Source organism: Pongo abelii, chromosome 11 (genome assembly GCF_028885655.2).
Source record: "Pongo abelii isolate AG06213 chromosome 11, NHGRI_mPonAbe1-v2.0_pri, whole genome shotgun sequence".
In the NCBI taxonomy this organism is placed as follows: domain Eukaryota; kingdom Metazoa; phylum Chordata; class Mammalia; order Primates; family Hominidae; genus Pongo; species Pongo abelii.
Window position 1 is genome coordinate 51,592,453 of NC_071996.2, and position 18,615 is coordinate 51,611,067.

At 39.3% G+C, this 18,615-nt stretch overlaps 1 protein-coding gene across 4 annotated transcripts in view; it reads left to right on the top strand.

Annotated features, from left to right (window-relative positions):
• Positions 1-10,099, top strand: part of LYPD6B (LY6/PLAUR domain containing 6B) — a 100,134-nt gene extending 90,035 nt beyond the window's left edge. For all 4 annotated transcript variants that reach the window (XM_054549366.2, XM_063712798.1, XM_054549365.2 and 1 more), the window contains 4 exons: positions 27-178; positions 3,094-3,192; positions 7,734-7,864; positions 9,382-10,099. In XM_054549366.2, coding sequence (XP_054405341.2) covers positions 64-178; positions 3,094-3,192; positions 7,734-7,864; positions 9,382-9,546 — 510 coding nt within the window. In that variant the 5' untranslated portion in view covers positions 27-63 and the 3' untranslated portion in view covers positions 9,547-10,099. The remainder of the gene's footprint in view (positions 1-26; positions 179-3,093; positions 3,193-7,733; positions 7,865-9,381) is intronic.
• Positions 10,100-18,615: the final 8,516 nt, after the last annotated feature.

Below are 18,615 nucleotides of genomic sequence, written 5' to 3' on the forward strand. Positions count from 1 at the left end.
TGAACCAGTGTGTCTTTTCACCGTAGATAAAAGAGTTTGGACTGCCCAGCACACAAGGTCAGCATGCTGTTCCTCTGTCACACTCTCGCTATAGCTGTTGTCCAGATCGTTATCTTCTCAGAAAGCTGGGCATTTGCCAAGAACATCAACTTCTATAATGTGAGGCCTCCACTCGACCGTAAGTAGTGGTGGTTGCCATCCTAGTTCATGGCTGTGGGGCCAGAGTGTTAATATGAAGCCCCCTTTTCCATTTATTGTAACTTCGTCTTTCCCAGAACATTTGGTTTATCCCTAGAATGAAACAGAAAGTCTCCATTACTTCTATGGGTAAGCGTATGGTAAGTGAAATTTTCTCCATTTCCTTAAAATGGTCTGGCTTCCTGCTGAAGTTTTAAAAGCATTCTTGTTTTAAAAAAAACTTTTGGAGCACCGTTCCTAATCGTGGCATAGTAGAGGAAATTCATTGTTCTTTGTCTATGTCTTCCCTGGAGAAGGAAGTTGGCTGTTGAATGTTTCTGCATAAATGATCTATTAATTCTTTCAAATGGCCATTAACAATTTTGAAAACAGATTTGTATGTTTGAAATTTGGAGGGAAATATCACCTGGATTTTCATTACTACCACGCATAATCACCATTAGCAAAGGTTACATAAGACTCAACTTTTCCACTAATAGTTTAAAGATAGGCAAATATTAGTAACATATACAGGATATATATGTTAATACATTTTACATACATATGTCTAGATATGTGTTTGTATACATATGTCATTAACCTTCCTTTCTTTTCAGACAAGTAAAACGTCTTTGATATGCTTTATTAGAGAGTGATTCTTATAAATAAAAAATTATTTGGTATACATGTGGGTGCCTGTAGCTCCCACGCCTGGAAGAGTATCAGAATCATGATGAAAGGATTTTTAACTGCATATCCCTAATCACTTCTCCAGAGATTTAATAGTCAAGAGGGTGAGATGCAGAATATATTTATATCTGTTTTCTCTGCTTTTCTTTTTTAAGAAGCTCTCCTGATACTGTTGATACATGGTCAGGTGTGAGAACCCCCTCTTCTTATACTACTCATAAATGAGATCTATATCATTACTGTTCTTTACTTTGTGCTTTATTATTTGGGACAGTCATCTCTGTGTGTGTGTGCATATATACACATGTATACTATAGACGTACATATACTTACATATACCACACATACACACCTTGAACTACCATTATACATTTCTAAATTGGTAATAATTGTATACTGATAGCTGAAAGACATGGCACAGACATCATTTTCATAGACCCTAACTTCTCTACAAATTTTGAAATTTTTAAGCTTAGTACAATTTTATGATGAGAAAAAAATCATTTTAAAAAAGAAAAAAAAGTAATACATGTTCATTATAGAAAATTCCAAAGAGACAGAAAACATATAGAAGAAAATAAAATTCATTCATAACCTCAAGATTCAAAGGAGCTTTTCTTTTGGAATATTTCCTTCCAGTATTTTTTCTATGTATGTGTATTTACATATGTGATATACTGAGATCGTACAAATTTAGTTTACACAGTTTTTCCCTCTTTCTACATATTTTGAATATTTTCCAATGTCTTTGAAGATAGTTTAATGTCTTCTACATTTAAAAAAATCATAAGGATGGTCTGTAGCTTATTTCACTGTTCCCCCACACTTTATATCAGAAAGAAAAATAAATGACAAGCAAGCTAAATGTTAAATAATTCTTCATTGAAAATCTTTTTAAATTCACTTTTTCTTCAATTGGCTAATGACCTTAGAATAGATTTCCTGGAATTGGAATTACTAAATCAAAAAGGTTGTGCCAATTTATACTTTAACCATTTACCTACCAGCATTGACTATAAGTATTTTTTAACTGTACTGATTTAATTGGTGAAAATGGATGTCATTATTTATTTTCCTGCTAATACACTTTTGAACATAGGCAAAACTGAAATATATTCTCAATATTTAACTTCTTGTCCTCCAAACTTTAGCTTTTGATATTTTGTTCTTGTTTTATGCTACTATACGTATCCTCCCCTTTATCTGAAATACCCACTGCTTTCTGATTTTCACCCCATCTTCTAGTTATATTACTAAGATGGTTACTGTCTTACTAATAGAATGAAGAGAATGAAACAGTGTCTTTGTCTTACGAAAATGGGAGAATTGAAAGTTTTACACAGGGTGCTATACCTGGTCTATACAGAAATGTCAAATTATTTTATTTTTTTCTTCTTGTCCACTAAAATTACAAGATACAAGGCCAAAAAAAAAAAAAAAAAAAAAGGCATAAAGACAAGTTGCTCTCAGTCCAGACTATCAGCAACTCAGAAATTCTTCTTTCCATAACAAACTGGCCTAATTATAAGGGCTTAAGAATTACTATCATCCTCATATTAAATGTTATATTCCTGGCCAAGGTCTAATGTTGTGATAATTGGTATATATCAGATGAGATTACTTGTTTGAGGTTAAATGTAGCTGTATTGGAAGTGCATATGGACAGAAACCAGCATGATTTGATGTGCTAGAGACTACAAGGTATTTTCTTGCAACTTCCCATTTAATCCTCATTATACCTCTGCAAGTCATGGTGATCTTCATTATTAATATAAATATTATTATATCTTAGAATTTTAAAAAATCACACAACTAATCCGTGGGGAGAACAGAATTCAAACTCAGGTTAATCTGACTCCAGTTATTTTCAGGGATGACACATGTGTTCCAATACCTCTACTGCCCTCATCCACCCCCTCAACCCCTACTTATTCCCAAATTATAAATGATAATAGAACAATACTATGCATCTTTCAAAGTAGCTGTGGGACCACTTTCATCACTCTATAGTGGCAATTCTTAGAAGACATATTTAAACAAAAGGGAATAAAGAAAATTCCCCAAAAGCCTGATGGATAAATCTAGCTCTCTAGAAACAGAAATTGTAAGGATGAAAGCTTATAAGTTTTGTTTCATCTGTTAAAGTTGCTCATTTTGTACCATGTTTGATGTTTGAAATTTTTGTCTTCTGTAACTTACTGTTTCACTTTGCTTTTTTCTTTAAAGCTACACCATTTCCAAATAGCTTCAAGTGCTTTACCTGTGAAAACGCAGGGGATAATTATAACTGCAATCGGTGGGCAGAAGACAAATGGTGTCCACAAAGTAAGTGTGCTGAGTTTGGAAGACTTCTGTGATCTCATTTCATTTGAATCTCTCCTGACTTGATGATGTTCTTTAGGAATCAGATGTATTTTTTTTTGAGACTATCCAGACATCAGACTATATTGAGAGTTCTTGGAAACTGGTGTCAAAGCCTCAAATTGAAGTTGAGTACCTTAAGGAAGAATTTCTTAAATGTTATTTACCAGGGAGAACACATAGACCACAATATTGATTAAGTCATTCTCAGAATTTCAGAAATACTTAATTATACCTCTAGAAAAGTCATACTTACCATCTTGAAACAGAGGATGATTTCTATACTCTTGAGATACATTGGTATTTGGGAAACTCATTCATTCATTTAACAAACTTCCAAGTATCTTTTTAGTTTGTTTAGTTTACTGATATATCCCAGTGCCTAATCCAGTGCCTGGCCCATGTTTACTCAGTAAATATTTGCTGACAGAATGAATGGAAGCCTCTGATTAGATAGTCAGGGAAATCTTCTCTGAGAACTATACCTTAGAACTAAGACCTGAGTGACCACAGCAAGCTGCCATGTGGAGATCTGTGGGAAGAGCATACTGGGGAGACGGAATCGCAAATGCAGTTTTCAAGGGTGATAGTTGGCTTGGCCTCTTCAATGAACAGGAAGGAGACTGGCTGCAGAGGCTTAGTGGGAGATGGAGGAAGGATCCGAGAGGGAAGCAAGGGCCAGGACATGCAGGAGCTTCTTTTTTCTGATAGTTTGGATTTTATTGTAAAGGTGATGAGAAGGCGGTAGGGAGTTTTAAGCTAGGGAATACATAGCAGTTGTGTTCCAAAATATTGCTCTGGCTGCTGTGTGGAGAATGGAGGGTTGGGGACAAGAGTAGAAGGGAACACCAAATGAAGACTCTCATCTTCAGACAGAAGATGAGAATTTGGACTAGGTTGGTAGGAGCAGAGGAGGTGGGGAGGTGAATGATTGAATGCATATGAACTTGGAAGTAAAGCAGACAGAATGTGCTGATGGATGAATTGAAATGTTAAAACCCTACTTATGAGGAGATCGGGTTGTTCAGATTTTAGGATGTACTGTTGTTTAGGTTTTTCAGATATAAAAAGCCAAGAAAAAAAAACTCTTACAGAATTAGAGATAACTAGTTTTGGTCTACTGTTACCATGAATCTTGGAAATTCCAATACCACATTATTTATAGCAATGGCATAGCTTTACCTCTCCAGTTAAAGCCAATGTGTGGAGCCAATAAATACTCCAACAAATACATTGGAGACCTCTACTATGCCTGAGAATCTTATGCCATAAATTAGCACAAATGGCTGTGGCATCCATATGGACAGTGTTTTTTGTTATTTATTTTCAAGAATAATTAATTACGAAAATATGTTTTTCTTGAGGTTCTTTTACATTTCTGTCAAGGGATTGTCCTTGTGTGTGCGCTTATGAGTGTATGTGCGTGCATGATTGTATGTATTTGGGGATTTATTTCTACATTTTCAACAGAAATTTATCTTTATTATTTCAAAGTTTTCAAGGTTTGTTGATGCTTCTCTTTACTAATTTATTTCAGAGAGTATCATCCTTTAACAATTTGCTCTAAGTTGCCTTGAAAACTGGGCAGCAAGGGTTAGGACAGTAGTAAACTGTGGCACTGATGTCCAGCCTGGTAGGCCTTATCTTCCTGGCTCATGCTATTGTTTTGAATTGTACCAAAACACTGCTCCTTCTAGGTCTGTACATAATGCTCCAATTTGTCATTAGTTGACCAAAGCCATCTTAGCATGGAGGCAAAGAAGATGCATGGCTGTTTCTGGGCTTTAGGATTTCTTCTCTGTTGAAACATGGCTGAACCAGAGGAGAAGCTGCAGCTTTCCACCACCAGGAAAACATCAGAGATGGGAAGGGTGGAAGAGAGTCAGCTCTGCCGAGTCCACCTGAGAGGCTGACTCTTAATGGGCTCAATACAGAATGGCCCTGCATTGCAGCATGGCATGAGAGGACATTCTTACTATAGGCCAGGCAGGTCCCAAAGATACTAACCACCTGGAATTCTAATTGAGGGTGTAACTTCTTACTTTTCACTTTGTCATTTCAGGGAGTGATAGTCAACCATTTCTCGGGGCAAATAGGCCTACGGCTATTGTTCTTTGTCATCTCAGGTTTCCTTTTTACTTTACAGCTTCACTTCTGTGGTCTGTTGGTGTTGTTAAAAGAAGTCTTCTGTGTAACAAGATATGACAAGAATGACATTTCTTGTTTTATTTACCCTGGCTTTTATGCTGACTTTTTAGGGCTGCCTTATCTTGTGTCCCGTTCTGTATGAACACATGCAGCTACCAGTTTTCGATTCTTCTTTGTTTAGAGTAGAATTGAAATGTTTTCTCCAGAACTTTTAGCGGCTTCCTTTCCTTTCGAATCTGGAAGTCAGCTACTCTTGTAGGGCACTCTACATTATATCACTGTATTAGTCCGTTCTTGCATTGCTATAAAGAAACACCTGAGACTGGGTCATTTACAAAGAAAAGATATTTAATTGGCTTACGGTTCCATAGGCTGTACAGGAAGCATGATGCTGGCATCTTCTTGGCTTCTGGGGAGGGCTCAGGAAACTTACAATCATGGCAGAAGGCAAAGGGGGAATGAGGCATCTCGCATGGTGGTTGCAGGAGCAAGAAGGGGGGGGGAGGTGCTACACAGTTTTAGACAAGCAGATCTCATGAGAACTCACTCGCTATCACAAGAACAGCACTAAGGGGATGGCGCTAAACCATTCATGAAGGATCCACCCCCATGATTTAATCACCTCCCTTCTCCAACACGGGGGCTTACAGTTTGATATGAGATTAGGGTGGGACACAGATTCAAACCATAGCAATTGCCACGTGGTTTAATATTAAGTATACTGAGGAGCAGAATAATGTTCTGGTTAAGAGTGCAAGCCCTAGGAAACCTACTAGGTTAGAATCCTACTTTTCACCATTTTCTTTCTCTGTGACCATGGGCAAGAAATTGTCCTCAGTTTACTGGTAAAATGAGGCTGTTAATATGACTTACCTTAAGGCTTATGGTGAAGATTGAATGCTTGAACACAAGTTATAAGAGTACCTGGCTGATAGTGCACACTCAATATGGGTTTGCTACTGTTCGTATTATGTAAAGCTTACCACAACCCTATCAAAGCATCAAGACACTTACTATCTATCATTTTACTAAAACCAAAAAAAAAAAAAAGAACTCAGAAGATCTAACGTGGCTTGCTCACCTATGACAAAGGCAGTTCCATAAGCCCAGTCTTCTCAGCTTTAGTCCAGTTTTTTTCCCATTCTATGACATTGCTGTTGTAGTCTCTGATCAGTAAACTAAGAAGCATTTCATTGGCCTCTGGTATAAAAGAGACACAGAACCAAAGAATAATGTCCTACGATATTGAATGAAACTTCTTCAAAGAACCCTAAGTAATAAAATGTGAGTGGTTAAAACCTTAAGGATCATTCTGGGTAGAAATGAGGCACTGTAGCTATACTAAGCAGGAGGTGGTGGGTGGGAAACAGAGAAAGTAAAAGTTAAAGAGGAGGAAAAAATGGAAATACATTGATGAGAAAAGTCTAACATGTTGGTAGGATTAGAACCAGAATAGAAATTATTAGGTTGGTGCAGCTGGGCACAGTGGCTCACACCCGTAATCCCAGCACTTTGGGAGGCCGAGGCGGGCGGATCACGAGGTCAGGAGATCGAGACCATCCTGGCTAACATGGTGAAACCCCGTCTCTACTAAAAATACAAAAAAAAAATTAGCCAGGAGTGGTGGCGGGCACCTGTAGTCCCAGCTACTCAGGAGGCTGAGGAAGGAGAATGGCGTGAACCTGGGAGGCAGAGCTTGCAGTGAGCCGAGATCGCGCCACTGCACTCCAGCCTGGGGACAAAGCGAGACTCCGTCTCAAAAAAAAAAAAAAAGAAAAGAAAAGAAATCATTAGGTTGGTGCAAAATGAATTGCGGGTTTTACAATTTAATAGATGAGTGAAAGAGGTGATTGTGATGTGTAATTCGAAGCACCTGCTTTTCACCCCAGCTCACCACATGGCCTATTAGTATACAAGAGAAAAATGATGAATAATGAAACAACTGTTCTGACCCATTGTGTTTTACCATCACAATTTTCATTTTATTTTAGATTTCGAGAACGTGCTTCAGAGGGAGAGAAAGAGAGGGCCAGAGACATAATATTTTCATATCAAATGAGCAGACCCATGTTTTGATAAAATGCTTGCAGTTTTTCCTCAGCTCTAACTGAAACCACAGGATGAGTGCCCATTTACGTTCATTTTCAAAACACATATGTGCTTCAGAAGCTGGTGTCTTTTGAAAAATACCACCTAGAAACTTCAGAGTTCACTGCTATGAAATGTCTTGCCTAAAAACCCCAGGACTGGCCTGAATTTGAGTCCTTTCTGCATTAATTGTTAAGAGATCTCTTTTGTAATATGGATATTGAAATTACCTTGTTGCTTGGTTTTGTTTTTTGTTTCCTCTTGCCTAGATACGCAGTACTGTTTGACAGTTCATCACTTCACCAGCCACGGAAAAAGCACATCCATCACCAAAAAGTGTGCCTCCAGAAGTGAATGTCATTTTGTCGGTTGCCACCACAGCCGAGATTCTGAACATACGGTAAGGATCGTGTGTGTGTGTTATTGTCTAAACTTTCATGCTAGTAATGTAAGTCGTAGATCAAAGGAGAGGCAGAAAGGCTAGTAATATGTTGACCATGTTTACATTTTGAGGAAAGACTCCATACAAAGATAAAATGGAGACCAAAGAACAGTTGGACTTTCTGTCCTTCAACAAGAAATAATGTTATTACAAACAAGTGGCATTTCCCAGACTCCGGAGCTAGACCCTAGACTTCAGACTGTGGGTGAATGATGTAAGGCCAACTCTGGTGACCTGAGAGCAAACTATCCACAAGAAAATGGCAAAGCCTGCTCCGCTCTGTTGATGGCCAGGAGTCACCAAGAACACTGCAAAGGGACACTGGAAGGTGGCAAGAGGACTATGGTGACAGCTTTTATGAAGGAAACCTTGTCTTATCCACTGCTTCTGCTTAGATGAGGAAGGGAGTCTGAAGGATTAGCCTCAGTTTAATATGATGAACTGTAGATACCTTTTAGATCAATTGATCGCTTTAACATTCTCATTCTGTCATTCTAAATGAGCATTTCACTCCTTTATATGTCTGGAATTCTGAAATGCTTAAGAAAGAATTACTTGAAAATATGTTCATTTCATGAGGTTTTAGATTTGATTTACCCAGTAATAAGTACAGAAAATGATTCTCATATCAGTGGCTTTTAGCTCTAGCTACACAGGAATCACCTGGGTAGCTTTTACAAGCTCTGCTTGTTGAGGGATGCAGGCCAGCAGGCTCTCCAGACCAGTTGAAATGGAACCTCAGGGTAAGGTCCTGGGTGTCAGGATCTTTTTAAAAAGTTCCCCAAGGTGATTCTGATGTGCAGCCAGGGTTGAGAACCACTGATATGGATGCCTAGAGTTGATGCCTTTATCATACCTAGTCATCCTGGAAGCCTCTATGAATGGCTGGGTTTATTAGGTTGAGGCACTGTACCTGGCATGGTTTGGTATTACCTGAAAACATCCCCTGAAAACACCTGTTAGGGACAAGCCTTTTTTCTTTTTCTTACACCACTCAGCAACCATAATTAGTAAACCATTGTTGCTGTAATGATAAGAATCAGGTGTTAGCATAGACAATAGAGAGTCATTATTATCCCCTAACAAGTAGCACTGAGAAAGAAAATCAATGACTAATCTGAAAGGTTCCTAGCTTTCATTTTTGTCTGAGTGTTTTCTCTTACAAACCTTTAGATTTGTGGACTCAATCAAGCACTCTTATTCAGTTTCTCTTCCTCTTTGCCTTGCTAATGCTTGGATTTGATGCAGATAAATCACAGTTAGGATAAAAGACTTTCAGCACGGTTTTTCCCTTCCACTTTATTGGCATTGGTGGAGGAAGGGTACCCAAGAGCCAAGATGATGCAAAATTGGATAACCACCTCCAACTGTCTGTCTTCAGATAGAGCTCAAGAAGCCTTTCTTTTATCTTTCTTTCTTTTGCCCCTTCCCTCTTCTATTATTCATTGTCCTTTCCTCTCTCCTTTTTGTAACAGGAGTGTAGGTCTTGCTGTGAAGGAATGATCTGCAATGTAGAATTACCCACCAATCACACTAATGCAGTGTTTGCCGTAATGCATGCTCAGAGAACATCTGGCAGCAGTGCCCCCACACTCTACCTACCAGTGCTTGCCTGGGTCTTCGTGCTTCCATTGCTGTGATGCCACCATTCCTAGGAGAGGCAGAGACCAGCCTCTAAAGCACAAGCCAAAAACTGTGTGAACGGTGAACTTTGGAGTGAAGATCAATCTTGCACTTGGTGAAGAGTGCACATTGGACCCTAAGGTGAAAGCCAGTGGTTTGCTTTGATAAACTGTTCCCACATGAGGCCACAGGACTGAGGATGGGAATTTGGTAGGGTCTGAGAAGATGGTCTGACTTCCAGCCTTCCTGGTCAAAGAGAGCTACGTTTGGTCAGTTCTGCAGAGAGGATCCTGGCAACTAGTCCCACCTGACTAGGCCTTTAGCTGAAAGGATTTCTTGACCTCCTTGACTGCCTCAGAGGCTGCCAGGTAAAACCCTCTTGTTTATGTGATTAGCTCAGAGCATCTCTATGAAATCTAACCCTTCCCCTCACGAGAAAGCAGTTTTCCCCACCAACAGTGTAGTCAATGAGAAAGGCAACTGTGAGACGAAAACTTCCAGTTGAACTAATGTGAAATCTATTTGCTAATTGTGGGGGGGAAATAAAGCTTTTAAATTATACAATGTAAATGCATGCTTGTGTGTTTCTTGACTGATGTGGAGACCTCTGGTGAAACAGTTATCAGGGTCATAAAATAGGTCACTGACATTTGTGTCCATGCACTGTTGGTGATATGTGTTAAACTATAAAATTCGATGCTGAAGCTACTGAGCTTTTTTCTTTTTTGGGGAGAGATGCATTTTAGGATGCTAATACAAACTTAGTGAATTGAGAATATCTGGGAAGCCTCCCTGATAAAGGAAGATGACACCTTGTCATATGATGCACCCTCAGCAGTAGTAGCTTCAAAAGTTCTAGTCACAGAAAGTGGCAAGGGGGGTCCCTTTTCCTCCTTCAGTCATATTCTCTATGCATGCCATGTCTACCAAGAGAACTTCTGTAAATACATGCTAAATGTTTGGTCCCATTCTCTTCTCTTTCCACTTACAATGCAATCTCTGAATTTCAAATGAGCATCTTCTTCCTGTTTCTAGAATTCTGATTTCCTGCCTTCAGTCACACTTTGGGATGACTTTTAAACTCTCTGCCTTTGTATTTATAGTGATGAGCTAATGGAATGGGTTTTTTCCCCTAATTAAATATCCATCATTAGAATGCTGGGTGCCCTGTAGACTCTATTAATGATGCTATCCTTGCCATATGGGCTCACCTATGACATGAGTTGGCAAATTATGGCCCACAGGCCAAATACATTCCACCACCCATTTTTGTGAATAAGTTTTTATTAAAACACAGCCATGGCCACTTGTTTATGTATTGTGTGTGTCTCCTTTTGTGCTATAATGGCAGGGTTGCAGAGATGCAGCAGAGACTGTATAGTCTGCAAAGTCTAAAAGCTTTACTGTCTTGCCCTTTTCAGGAAAAATTTGCTGACCCCTAACCTATGGGATGTCAAGACTGCTTAAGGAGAAAGCCACTTTCTTTGTAGGGACCATAGTGTTAATGGTGGTTATGCAGCCTGAGCAATGGTTGGCCAAATCACTTCCCTTGTTTTCTTTGTCTTTTGAGTCAGTGAATTTGTCTTCTATTTTGATTGTTTCATGTATTTGATTCCATCTTGTAGTTATGTACTGATGTCAGGGGCTGAGCTGTATTTATGTTTCTTCTCATCCTTGACGCACTGGGAGCATTTCGTCTTAAGGCTCCTTAGCGTCCTATCAAACAGGGAGGGGGCAGACATCATTATCTCCCTGTCTCTAGCCCAAACTTAGACTCACTTGGTAGCATCAGTTTTGAAGCCTAATGTAGATTTATCCTATTTTTCACTCAGCACTTTGAAGTATTTGCATTTTCATAGCTTATACTTGTTTGAAAATAATTGTATATGGCTTCACTTGGAAATTTTAATAGCATCTTTGGCATCTTTTTATTCCCCAGGGTTTCTTTTGACTGTGTAATTGACAAATTGTCTGGTAAAAAACCATTAGCAGACAGCACATTTTTTTTCTGATTTTGTTTCTGCTGTATAGATTAATGAAGTTTCTTTTGTGTGTGTTTTTTTCTTTCCTGAGGAAATATCTTAATTTTCTCTTCTTCACCCTGAACATCAAGTTCATATGGATTTCACGTCTCACCTCTATTCCCTTAAGCATTTTAAATTGGGGTATGTTGAGCAAAGGAGGGAGTGCAAAGGAAACAAACTTCTGGTAAAGGCAGCTGAGTGAACAGAGGATTACAAATAAAAATATGGGATGCCCCACCAAATTTGAATTTCAGATAAAATCAAATAATTTTTTGCATAAGTTATTCATGAACTCACAAGATTGGGTCGTCTAAGGACATGGTTTCAAATCCTTGTAATAAATCTGAATCTTCTGAGTAACTCCAAAACAAAACAAGTTCCCAGGGCATTCTGGAGATGTTGATTCAGTAACTCTGAGGTGAAGCTCAAGCCTACCCCCAATAGCTGAAAGTTAAATTTAAACAAACAAAAGCTCTCGGGTGATTATAATGCTCATCTATCTGTTACCGCTGATGTGAGAGGATCATTCCTTCTTCTGAAGCCTGGTCCTTGGCCACATAATAGGTATACTAATGAGTAATAAACACATATACAAGCAACCTCGGTTACAGGCATGGCTCTAAAAGTGTGGCTCCACAGCATCACCTGGAAACTTGTTAGAAATGCAAATCTCAGACTCCATCTCAGGCCTATTAAATCAGAAACTCTGCAGGTTCAACCTGTGATTTAACCTGTGATTTAACAAGGCCTCCAGGTGCTTCTGATGCATGTGAAAGTTTAAGAACCCCTGGACCAGATAGAAGTGCTCCCTAAAAGTCTTCAGTAAATGTGTCCCTGGTATCTGCATGATTGCTTGGGGGATATTGTAAAAAAAAAAAAAAAAAAAAATGAACCTGGGCCCCAACTTCACAAAGTCAGATTTTCTGTGTTGAATCAAAAAATGTGTAGTTTAAAAAAAATTCCTTAAATGATTCTGAAGCACAGCCACTTTGGGAGCCACCAAAGGAAAGAATAAAAGATGGAGATGATGTTGGTGATCAGAAGGCCCAGACTCCAACATCTGACCTTTGAGTTCTAATCTGAAAGCCCTATGCACTTTAAATTGACTCTGTGGTATCTTCAATATAATTTAAAAACTAGAATGCAAAAAATAAATTCAATCATTAGAGTCCACTGCATAGATATTTAAAGTCCATTGCATAGGGACCTGGATGGCCAAGCATTCCAGGCCTCAGATTAATTTAATTTGCTCCTAGTGAGTAAGAAAATGAGAAATACTTTGGTGTCAAAATGTCCAATGAGAATCATAGTAGTGGAGTGAGGAAAGACGGGGAACATGTAGATGTGTTAGTATAAAAGAGATAAGGGGATTAGCTATGAATATGAGGAAGATCTGAGGGAATGGCCTGTCAAAGGTCCACTTTGAATAGATCTACATTCTAGAATAAACTTTGAATTCCATCCATCAATCATTCCTTGAAAAAAAAAGTTACCTAACACCTTTTCCCCACCCATGTGTAAATGCTCCCTAAATTCAGTTCTGAGTGAAAGCAGTCAGAAATTATCAGCATTACTTTCCATACAATCTGCATTCTGTCATGTCAATCACTGGGTAAAATATGTTTCATAAGAAAAAGGAAGAAAATGAAGGTGGGTTGGTTTCTCTTTCTCACTGGAAAGGAACTTATGAAGCCACGCAAAGCATGAAATGAACAATGAGGACACGCGTGGACTTGGGAGATGAGGTGTGGCATGAAATCGGGAAACTATGTTTTACATTCGTGAAATGATCCTTAGGCGAAACTTGTGATATGTAGCTCACCAGTTACAAAGTTTGCTATGACCTTTGGATCTTGGACATTTTATTATATTTTATTATATTGCCTCATTATGTGTTGTCAACTATAGGATTTGTAGAGGGTTACATGGTGATGCTGGTTGTGTCTGGGTGCAGATCATGCCAGAAGACAAAGGCTAACAAATGTGCAAAGGTGAAAGTCCAAGAAACTGAAAAACAGTTGTTGTGATTTGAGTCCACCTTTAGGCACAGTTCCTCTACTGTGTATCTGAAACAGTGCAGCATCTTTCTATTACTCTTCCCACTCCCCTTTCATCTTCACAATTCTGTCTCCTGCCCAGCCCCCCTCACTCCTTGCCTTGGCTTCTATTTCATCAGATGCTGAGACTGGAAGCTGAGCTGTCTTTAGGGTGATCCAGAGTTGAGATCATTCTGGTTGGAGCTGTGAAAAATAGGGCTTCTGCAGCTCAATGCCGGAAGTACTATTTAGCAGGTCTGAGAATCTTCATTTTTAACAAGCATCTGATTCTGATACTGGTGATTCTCACTCTGGTAGTCTTAGGGCATCATTTTTTAGAAAAAAATAACCCAGGCCCTCAACATAAGGCTGTAGAGCTCTGTGTTGAGAGCTCACAGTCTCCTAAGCCACCACACAAGGACTTTTTTAGTTCATGAAAATTGGTTCCAGCTAAGGGTCTGGGAGCAAGTGGAGGACGTTGTGGATTGGCACAGCTGCCACGTTGAGAATGGCCCTGAGTTGCCTAGGACAAGTGGGAGCTCCAGGAAGGGATTCTGGGGCCCCTTCCAGGCAAGCAGGATGTCAAGGGGTTCTGAGCACTGACTTGAATCCCTGGGCGTCATAGCTGAGTGCAGCAGTAAGAAGCCATGCAAAGCAATGGGCAAGCTGAGCCCCATCCACAGGGCCTAAGCACAGACTCAAAATCAGTTCCAATGCAAATATTTTCCAAAAGAGGACAGGCAACATAGGGCAAGCAAGTCTTGAAGATAAACTCTGATTAGATTTGTGAGGATCCTCAGTCAGGGAGGGCATCTCTTTTAGGGTGCTGTAGCCATCAGATAACTTCAACTACAAATAACAGAGTCCCAAATTGGCATAAATGAATTTCTTGGCTTATATTACTGGAGGTTCAGAGAGAGAGGGCTTCAAGGTGGACTTAGTCCAGTGGTTCCAGCCCCATCCTGTGCTGTTCTATTGGTTCTCCCTTGCCTCATATCCTTTGGTAACTAGATGGCTATAGCTGTGCCATACTGCCTACCCAGTGTCCAGGGAAACAGGCAGGGGGATGCTTCTGGAAGCTCTCCAAGAAAAGATCTAAAGGCCTTTACCTAGCTTTCCAGCAAATCACAAGCCAGAAAGCTGTGGTTACCCTTGGCGTACTTCAGCCAAAGGAAGCTCAGTGTCCCTGAGGCATGTGTGGTGCACGGTGGAAGCTAGATATCTGAACAAAGCAGGAATGAGAAAGGAGACACGAAGAAATGCATCTAGATAAGCAGCCAGAACTGTCTGCTACAGATTCCCACAATGTGAGGCTGTGTGGCAAGGCCATTGTTAAGGTGGCTGAGGCAATGCTATCATGTCAGAGATAAGAGAGGAGAGCTGCATGGACTTGCCGGAAGCACACAGCTAGCGAGAAGCAGACACAGAGAAGCTCCCATGCCTACTGTAATTCCCATTGTGCTCTCTTGTGATTAATGTACATTGTAAATCTGCAAGAGCATGCAGCACTTCCCAAACTATTCCATGAGAGGAATATTGCTTCACCAAGCACCTGGTTTCCACAGAATACACTTTTGTGTACACAACCTTACAAATGTAGAGAGGTATGAGGGGAAACCTGCAAAACATGGGGGTGGGTAAGACACTGACTCCTAAAACACATGTTATATCCTAGGTACTTAATAAATGCATGCTAAATGAATAAACCTTTAACATTCAGAAACACTCACTTCTCCAAGATCATAGGCTCCTACCTGTACAGACCCGTTGCCATCATCCTCAGGTGAGCAGAAGCAGAAAATGTAAAAACTGCCTTAAAAAGGGGAAGCTTCAAATACTTTTTCTTTGGTTTTGTCCTTATGTTTGTTCACTGTTCAGTGTCTAGAATGGATATTAATCCAACTCATGCCTACCACTCTGTAGGGCTCAACTGTAAATCAATCAAGAAGTCAATGGTTCCTGAAGATTGTATGTTCTTGTTTCCTCTCTTTGCATATGTCTTCTGAAGAATTCTCTGAAGTTGTCAGTCATTTGTTATTTCTGTATATTACTAGATTTGCTATGCAATCAATCTTGAGTCAGAGATGAGTCCTGAATATTAAGATTTATCCTCATTGTAACTAATAAATTTAAACCAAAATTCATTCATGGACTGAGAGAATGCCTTTTTATCAGAGATCTGGACAGATCCTCAAGGAAAGTCCTTTTATATCTTATCCAACAAAGGAAATGAATATATAATTAAGTGGAAATGTAAAATAAGGAATAATGCAGTATTTTAACTAACATAGGTAAACCCACTGATATGATTTGGTTTGGCTCTGTGTCCCCACCCAAATCTCGTCTCGAATTGTAATCCCCACTTGTGGGGTGAGGGACCTGTAATCCCCAGGTGTCGAGGGAGGGAGGTGACTGGATTGTGAGGGTGGTTTTCGCTGTTCTCATGATACCGAGTGAGTTCTCACGAGATCTGATAGCTTTAAAAGCGGCAGTTTCCCCTGCTCTTTGCTCTCCTGCTGCCTTGAGACGAAGATGCCTGCTTCCCTTCCTCCACGATTGTAAGTTTTCTGACGCCTCCCCAGGCATGCCAAACTGTGAGCCAACTAAACCTCTTTCCTTTATAAATGACCCAGTCTCAGATATTTCTTTTTAGCAGTGTGAAAACAGATGAATACACCCACATTTGTTTTGGTGGTAGTTTTTCTTACAATTAATCCTAAATTGAATGTCAAACATTGATTTTGGAGGATGTTTTTTTCAGCAGTATTTAGGATCTGGCACTTTTCTACTTACCTGGCTTTAAGAATTCAGGAATTGAAGAAAGACAAGAGAAAGATTTTTTTATTATAATTTTAATAATGTCTCATTTTTAGGTATGTAAGGGCAAGGAACTATTATTTGACTGATAGAATAGATTAGTGGAATAACTCTACATGACTTCTGTATTTTTCTTTTTAATGTAAAGTTTCAAAATGAAAAGTGAGTTTAATTAAGTGGAAAGATAATCCATGATTAAATAAGATAATGAAGCAGATATTGCAAACAAATGAACATGGTTAAAAACTTAGAGCTCGTGATTAGAGAGAAAACAGTCAGATAGTTTAAGGCAAAACTTTGACTGATTATTGAAGGAAAAAAACAGCAAAAATGCTAGATTTTATCTACTTTTTGAGTGAAGCAAGGGATAAGGCTAAATCTTGCCCGTTTCATTATCAGCTGCTCTGGAAATGCAATTACCTGAAGTGGTTTGATGTCCCTTGTCAGATATGGGTAAGTGTTTGTTCTAATGATGCAAGGACAGCACCGTGGTATGTGGGATGCAGTTCCCAGGGCGCACATGCAGAATCCTAATAAGCATTTAATTCTTTTACTCAGCGAAGCCCGCAGTGCCTTGAGGGGAAGTGTAATCGGAGATTTGCACAGATGAGAAAGAAAACCACACAGATGGAGGGGCTTGGCAATGCCTGTTCTCTTGAGATCTCTGCTAGGGTTCACCAGCGCCTTAAATCTAGGGGTCAAGCCTGGCCCAATAGTTTACCCTTAGGGAGCAAGCTTTGGCTCTTGCAGCTCTGTTCTGAGAGTTTTTAAGTAGCTAGGGTTTGAAGGACTTACGCCCTAACGTACTAGATGCTTGGTTCAGAGTAGGTGTTTGGGATCAAGTAGTTGAATGAGAGTAGCTTACTACTTGTGTTTTTCTTGAATGGAGGAAGGGTGGATGGTGTTGTGTAGGTCAGTAGGTGTGAAGGTGAGTAATTTATAAGACGTGGATAGGAAATGGTTTTGCAATCTCATGTATTATCCCATTTGAGAGGCAAGTTCTTCCTGCTCCCAGTTTTGCCCCATGTAACTGAAGTTCTGCCTTTTTATGATACATTTCTAAGACTCTGTAATTTTAGCTAACTTTTGATATATTCATCCTTTGTAGTTAGCACTTAGAAACCAAACTCTGTGGAATCCTTAATAAAGATGAACAAGCAGAAGAACAGGAAGAACAGAGAAAGAAGCCCAGAGTCTAACAGTCATCAAATCCTGTAACTCAGTCCTTGAAGAAGTGAACATGGCTTGGGCATATGATGAGATATGACTATAAACAAAAAACTGGGCACAGAGGGTCTTCAGCTCCCTCTTCCAACCACCTCCCACCATGCCCAGCACTGGTTTCTGTACTAAGCCAACAGGCAAATCATGGCTTTGCCCAAAAATAAATACCTGTTTGAATTGAATCCATGAAATATTTTTCACAAAGTACTTAACTCATCAGCATTTGATTTCCCATTTGTACTTATTATTTATTCTCTATCTCCCTCCTAGGCATTGCAGGAGGATCAAGTAATGACTATTTCAAGTATTTGGTAGTCAGCAAGTGCTGCAAAACAACTACAAACTTAAATTATTTCCATTTCATTTTAAATCGGTTATATTTTATTCACTACCTTTTATATATTCTGTGGTTTTGATGTCACTGAGATGCCCCTTCCACACTCCATTAAATTGACTTCATTTTCTTGACAGTGAGATTTCCATTTAGTTTTCATCAACTGCTTAGATTTCCTCATCTTCAAATGCCTCATTTTCAAAAACAATAGGAAGCCTATGTTTCATACTATGTAATGTGCAAGGCTTCCATTTAATGAATTGTTTGGCTAATTTTTTTAGGCAAATAAGCACATTAGTTTGTACAAGCTATTAATACCAATTATTAATGCTTTTCATTTTGTTGGTTTCAGCAATCTCTGCATGACACATACTGCAACAAAATGGAAATTGATTTCACCAACTTTGGCAACTCTGCAGTGTTTTGTAACCTTTGCAACGACGCTTATTTGAAAGGCTGGGTTTAATTATCCTTCTTTTGCCTGCTTCTCAAGATGTTGATGGGTAACAGTTCTACTGCACTTGACAGTTAAAAGTAAATTCATCTGGAGTGTTCCTACGCCGTCCTTGATGCTTGTTATATAAGGAGACTTTAATATGCCTACCAGAAAAGCATTAGCCCAGCTTATCTGAGTCTTAGTTTTTATATGTG